At 30.2% G+C, this 6424-nt stretch overlaps 1 protein-coding gene across 6 annotated transcripts; it reads right to left on the reverse strand.

Moving 5' to 3' along the window:
• Positions 1-5498, reverse strand: LOC124954431 (damage-control phosphatase ARMT1-like). Of its 6 annotated transcripts, XM_047507382.1 has the most exons (8): positions 5483-5498; positions 2287-2392; positions 2030-2188; positions 1783-1888; positions 1456-1703; positions 1168-1353; positions 683-1085; positions 1-571 (listed from the first exon to the last, which is right to left on the reverse strand). In XM_047507382.1, exons 3-8 carry the CDS (start codon positions 2143-2145, stop codon positions 215-217), a joined length of 1416 nt encoding a protein of 471 aa, XP_047363338.1. In that variant the 5' UTR covers positions 2146-2188; positions 2287-2392; positions 5483-5498; the 3' UTR covers positions 1-214. The 6 variants fall into 6 exon arrangements, with proteins under 6 accessions (XP_047363338.1, XP_047363337.1, XP_047363336.1 ...); XM_047507381.1 differs by lacking the exon at positions 5483-5498 and having other exon boundaries at positions 2287-2408; XM_047507385.1 differs by lacking the exons at positions 2287-2392; positions 5483-5498 and having other exon boundaries at positions 212-386; positions 469-571; positions 2030-2270.
• Positions 5499-6424: the final 926 nt, after the last annotated feature.

Genomic DNA, 6424 nt, shown 5'->3' on the forward strand with positions numbered 1-6424 from the left:
TGAAAAAAGAAAAAAATTTAATAGATTTAACAAATGGTACATGTACATTGACATTAATATTTTACTCGAAAACATTTACATATATCAACCTGTAGATTTAAATGCAACTAGACGAATTAGGAGTTGTTGCATTTATGTGACTTAATAAATTTATATAAAATTCTCTCTCTTTATAGATATAACAATAGTATTATCTTTAATTTAATTTCGCTTATTAGCATATAGTGGAACAGTTACAAACATTTTCAACTGTTGCTTGAATAAGACCATATTTACCAGTAATCATCCAATTTTCATCTTTTTCGTATAACATTTCACCTTTTCCAAGTGGTAATCCAACACAAACATCAGACTTTATTGTTCTCAAACTCAAAATATTTGTTGGCCTAAAACCTCTCAATGCTTCCATAAATGAAGTAGTGTATTCCCAATTTATATCACCCAATAATTTTCTATAATTTAAATCACCTTTAAATATTACTAATTTAGCATCTGATAATTTCGCATATAGTACTTTATCCTTTTCTTTCATTTCTGCAAAATCGTAAGGACTTGTCCAATAAGATTCTTCCTGTATAAATATACAATATGTATTATAGTTGGTAATATGTATAAGAAATATAAAATAATATAACTATATATATATATATATATATATATATATATATATATATGTTATTACCTCAATGGTCCAAATATTGTTTTTTAAATAATCATAAGATAACTGTGCTGTTCTTTCTAATTCTGGATTTGAGGATTTTTTCATATAATCCAATATCCAATGAAAATCATGAGTGTTAGTATCACTGACATACCATGGATAGCGTTTTACATAAAATCGAACTTTTCCGGCTAAGCCAAAATTAACTAGAAAAATTGCTAAACATATATCAGTGAAAAGTTCATATCCTGCATTATCTAATACTATGTCTATAATATTAGAATCATTTAGTTTTTGTTTACTAAGAAGTTGCCAAGCAAAATCAGTGGCATTATCAAGTATATCATTGTGAAGAGTTGCTAATTGTTCTATAGGATTACTAGTTTGACTACTATCAGATCCTGCACTTAGAGATAAATCACATCTGAAAAGATAATAACAGAATAAACATATATAATCTTTTATATATATATATATATATAAATTTTTAGGAATATTGGTATTACCTGTTTCCCCACAGATTCAATTGGATTAATTTAAAAAATTCTTGTTTCTTTTCAACTTCCTCCATTAATTTTACTCTGTCAATTATATCTAACAAATACTTATTGAGAATTTTTATGGTATTTAGGGAATTAATAAAAGCATCTCTTTTCTGCTGTTGAAATGGATCATACGTACGTAAAGCATTCCTATAAAGTCATAGGATTATACAATGTGTATTGTTAATGAAATATAGTAATGAAATATAGCATTTTTCTTTTTTTTTTTTTTTTTCTTTTATACAAACTTACATAAGAAGAAATTTTTGTGCCAGACTACGATACATGTAGCATTCGCAGTACAACCATTCTGTATTAAACCAGGTTGGTACGGTACCTTCTTTTTCAGTTTTATCTTCCAAATACTTGTTCCAAACAGATGCATCATTGTCATCGTCATTTTCTATCGTTGGTAATATTTTCAATGCCTTATTAGTAACAATCTCATTCTTCAATTGACTTATAAATCCAACCATTTGTTTTATTTCTTCCGTAGCATTCTGCAGGATATAAATATTGTATTAATAAATAATAATATCAATAATATATTATATATAGATCACAATAAAGTACATTCACCTGTCCAAATTTTTCTGCGATTTGTTCTTTATTACGACTAAAGTTGTCTATAATTTTTGTTAATATTATAGGTAATCTATCCTTAAGTGTAACATAAGCAAAACTCCTGCAACACATGTCTTTTTATACTATCGTAGAAGAAAAAGAAAAAAAGAAAATAAAGAACAATCAAAACTCTTATTGAATTATTCTGAAATGATTATAATTGTTCTCAAGGATTAGGTTAAAATCATTATGTTGTATTTACCGCATATAAATTCCAGAAAGACGTACACCAAAGGGTGTCAAAGTATCTTGAAGATTTGCAATCTCCACCGAATTAGATTTAATTGTTGGCATGGTTTGTTTCGTGTTTATAGCCATTGATGTTAACAAGAGGCATAAAATGAATGATAATTGTTTGAGCCTGCAATGCATAAAGAAAAATTCTCTTTCATATCTACAATCAGATCAAATTAAAATTACATAACCCATAAGGTTGATTTGTTTATCGTATATACTTACTTTTTCTCGAAATCATTCACGTTTATCTATAGGTTATAAGAATCGTCTGCTTCGCGCATGCGCAGTATTAAACTCCGTGACAATATGAAATTTTGGCGGGTTAACTCTTCGATCGATTGATATTATCAAAAAATATAAACTTTATTGACGTATAAAAATTTCGATCAATGATTTTTAATGTATATTATAACTATTATCGTGTGTTTACTTTAAAGACGTTTGTACGAATTATATTAAAAACTATGTTAAAATAGTTAATTACAAAGTAATTAACTATTTTAACATAGTTTTTAAGATAGTTCGAACGCGTTGAAAAACGAAAAAAAGAAAAAAAAAAGAGAGAGAGAGAGAGAGAGAGAGAGAGTGGGGGAGAGAGAAGAACGATCTTATTTCGTTGCAATATCTCTCATTTGTTTTTTGTCAGTATCTAAAACTACAAACTAGAACGATAATTCAGTTACAGATAACCTTAGGGGTTGATAAACTTTAGTCGGAAGATTGCAACCAGCAAAACCACTCTACCACTCGGCTCGTTGCTTCTCTTGAACTTTTCGTTCGTTTGTTAGCTCGTTCTTTGGCTTTAGGAATGCAAATTATTAAATGACTTCTGTCGCTATTGCTCTATTTGTTCCTTCACGTGTTACTTCGCGATAAAAGGACAAAAAAAAAAAAAAAAGAAAAAAAAGAAAAGAGAAGAAAGAAAAAAAGAAGAAAAGAAACATACGAGGATAAAAAAAAAAAAAGAGTCTCGATAAAGATTTGATGATGAATCACGTTGTTCTTCTATTTTTTTTTTTCCTTTCTTTCTTCCTTCCTTCCTTCCTTCCTTCCTTCCATTTTCTAGAAATCAATTAAAAAAAGATTATCTATCATTAAAATTATTTTTCTTTCTCGTATAATAATTCAAAAAATAATCCAAACAATCGCGGACCAAAGATTGCGTCGTATTCTTCGTTGAATGAAATCTATGGAACAGGCAATGTTCGAACCTTCCCAACCTCTGGAGCTCTCCCACCTTTGGGATATCTCGGAGCAATGTTGCTAATTACTACATACCACCGAATGCGGCATAACCCGCGACCCATGAATTCCAACAGTATGGCTGAGCGTGTGCAGGCTCGAAACTGGATTTGTCTTCCATCTCTCTCTCTCTCTCTCTCCCCCAATTTCTATCTTTCTCTCTCTCTCTCTCTCTCTCTCTCTCTCTCTCTCTCTCTCTCTCTCTCTATCTCTATCTCTATCTATTTCTCTTTCACAAGCATCCCCATCAAAATCTACCTTCTTCTCTTCGTTCGAAGAACTTCCCTCGAAAACAACGGACCTATTATAGTCTGCACTTTCGTCAAGTATCAGTTACGTTCGCAATTTTGTCGAATTTTAACAAAACCATTCCCTCTCTCTTTTTCGTTCAACGTTGATAGTAAAAAAAAAAGAAAAGAAAAAAAAGAGAAAAAAAGAGATTTTCTTAATCTCTTTCTTTTTTTCTTTTTTTCATTAATTTCTCCGTTTTATACATACACACTGTACATTTCAAATCATCTTTAAAGTATATAAACAATAATGATCAATTAGCGTTGATATCGCTTAATGAAAGATCTTAATAGGGATATTAAAAGGAAAATTCATTAAATAACATTAAGTCGCACGGATATTCTTTTTTATTTTATTTTATTTCTTTTCTTTTTTTCTTTTCTTCTTTTTCTTTTTCTTTTTCTTTTTTTCTTTTTTCTTTTTCTTTTTTTCGTTGAAATCAAGAAGAGATTTCCATTAATTTTTTTCTTGTCTTCTTTTTTTATTTATTTATTTATTTATTTTTTTTTTTTTTTTATTTTGTTAATGTAAATTGTAACCTCACGAAGGAAATTTTGAAAAGGGGGCAAAACAATAACACGTGATCAGTTCACGTTAAAATCGATTAACGACAGTGAGAAAGGGAGAGATAGAGAGAAAGAAAGAGAGAGAGAGAGAGAGAGAGAGAGAGAGAGCTTATGACAAATTTTAAAAGGAAAATCATTAAATAAGTTGGCCACATGGCTAACTGCAATTTTCGAAATGAAGAGGAACGAGAATAAGTCGCGAAATATCAAAACCATACCACCGTTTTAGCAACGCCTGTGATATCGCATTGCTGTAATTATAGTTGGCAAGAAACTTGACGTTGAATCTTTCTTATCATTAACTTGATTTTATTTCTCATCATTCGAGATATAGTCGAGGATATATTAAAAGTTCCTTATCTATATTTAAGTTTTAGTTTGATAGAATATCTTGTGATATTCAACGTGTAGTTTCGAACGATTGAAATTATTAAAAAAACAAAAAAAAAAAGAAAAAAAAAAGAAAAAAAGAAAAGAGAAAAGAGAAAAGAAAAAAAGGAAAGATCGCGTAAGTCGTATAAAAGTATTAAAATATTTTTAAAAGGATCGAGATAAACAAATTAATAAATAAATATCAACGAGCAGAATGAATCCTTTGAAAATTGTTCGTATCTTTAATAAATTCAAGTAAAAAAACCTTCCCATTCGTGTTGCTGTCATTTAAACGATTGAAGGAAATTGAGCGTGTTTAAATTGAAATAAGAACGAAAGAAAAGGAAAAAAGGAATGAGACAGAGAGAGAGAGAGAGAGAGAGAGAGAGAAAAAAAGAAAATGATGTAATTAAAATGTATCTACGTGAATGTATATCATGAAAATATAAGAGGGATGGTCTCTCTCTCTCTCTCTCTCTCTCTCTCTCTTTCTTTCTTTCTTTCCTTATAGAAATCTTCGAGCAATAAGATTTGCACGCTCTGAAGGACGTTGGATAGTTGCAAGAAGTTATTCGACTTTCTCCCTCTCTCTCTCTCTCTCTCTCTCTCTTTCTCTCTCTCTCTCTCTCTCTTTCTCTCTCTCTCTCTCTCTCTTTCTCTCTTTCGTTCTCTTACGCGCGCGCGCGCGCACCAGACGTACATACAGAGAAAGTTAGTATTGCGTTGTACAGGAAGCTCGGGTTGAATTAGGGAGAATGTAAATGATAGGAAAGCTGCAAGTTCATTATTACCGGCGGACGTAATACCACAGAATTGTTCGGGAAACTTTTCTGAATGGCAGTTAATTATAATTAATATCACATTGTCTAAGTAGAGAGAGATAGATAGAGAAAGAGAGAGAGAAAGAGAGAGAGAGAGACGAAGAAAGACTTCGTACGCGTCCTTACTTTCAAAAATCGACAAAAACGCACTGCCACGAAGTTTCTTCCTCCACTTATTTCTTCTTCTATTTCTACTTTTTCTTCTTCTTCTTCTTTTTTTTCTTCTTCTTCTTCTTCTTCTCCCTATTTTTCTTTTCGAAAAAACCTTCCTTGGGTCGAGGTCCATATAAAATTACATCGAGTTACCATGAGCTCGATTGTTTTCGATCTACTAACGAAATTTTTCCATTAAAATATGTTATTTCTATATGTGAAATTTAGAAAAAAAAAAAAAAAAAAAAAAAAAAAAAAGAAGAAACAAAAATAATTTCGATATAGCAATTCAAATTCAGTACTTAAGAAATTAACAAAGAAAAAAAAGGATAAAAAAGAAAAGAAAAATTACGATTGCATTGTAATTATCGGATTGTTCGAGATTATTTTTAATTTAGATTTAATTGTAATTTAGATGATTATTTTAATTGATGAGATTAGATTCGAACGATGGCGAAAGAATGAAAATCTATTGTTAATTAATGATAGATTAAGAAAATTCGAAGGTTCTTTCGATAGAACAAATTTGTCCTTTGAAATTTTTTTGCTTTCTAACGTGAGAACTTTCTCTCTCTCTCTCTCTCTCTCTCTCTCTCTCTCTCTCTCTTTCTCTTTCATTCTCTCTCATTCTTTCTCTTTACAAAAAAGAATAAAAGCATCTTCGAATTCCGTGCTTCTTTGAAAGTCGTTGAATTAAATCTGTGTTTTTACCGGTGAAAAATGTCTGTCTAATTGCAGAGATATACAAGCAGCTCTCACACTTTTTAAAGAAAATTCTATTGAATCGTATATATCGAATTGTAACGTCGATTCGAACTTCTCTTGTGACCTCTACTTAGACAAAAAGAAAAAGAGAAAGAGAAAGAGAAAGAGAAAGAGAAAAAGAAAAATAAAAAAGGAGAGACGCTGAGAGAA

This window comes from Vespa velutina, chromosome 15 (genome assembly GCF_912470025.1).
Source record: "Vespa velutina chromosome 15, iVesVel2.1, whole genome shotgun sequence".
Classification (NCBI taxonomy): Eukaryota; Metazoa; Arthropoda; class Insecta; order Hymenoptera; family Vespidae; genus Vespa; species Vespa velutina.

Coding starts and splice junctions, on each gene's coding strand:
- LOC124954431 (XM_047507380.1), bottom strand. CDS start 2,199: ATGCATTGCAGGCTCAAACAATTATCATTCATTTTATGCCTCTTGTTA. Junction 1,889..2,029: donor CTTTCTGGAATTTATATGCG/GTAAATACAACA, acceptor CATGTGTTGCAG/GAGTTTTGCTTATGTTACAC. Junction 1,354..1,455: donor GCACAAAAATTTCTTCTTAT/GTAAGTTTGTAT, acceptor ATGACTTTATAG/GAATGCTTTACGTACGTATG.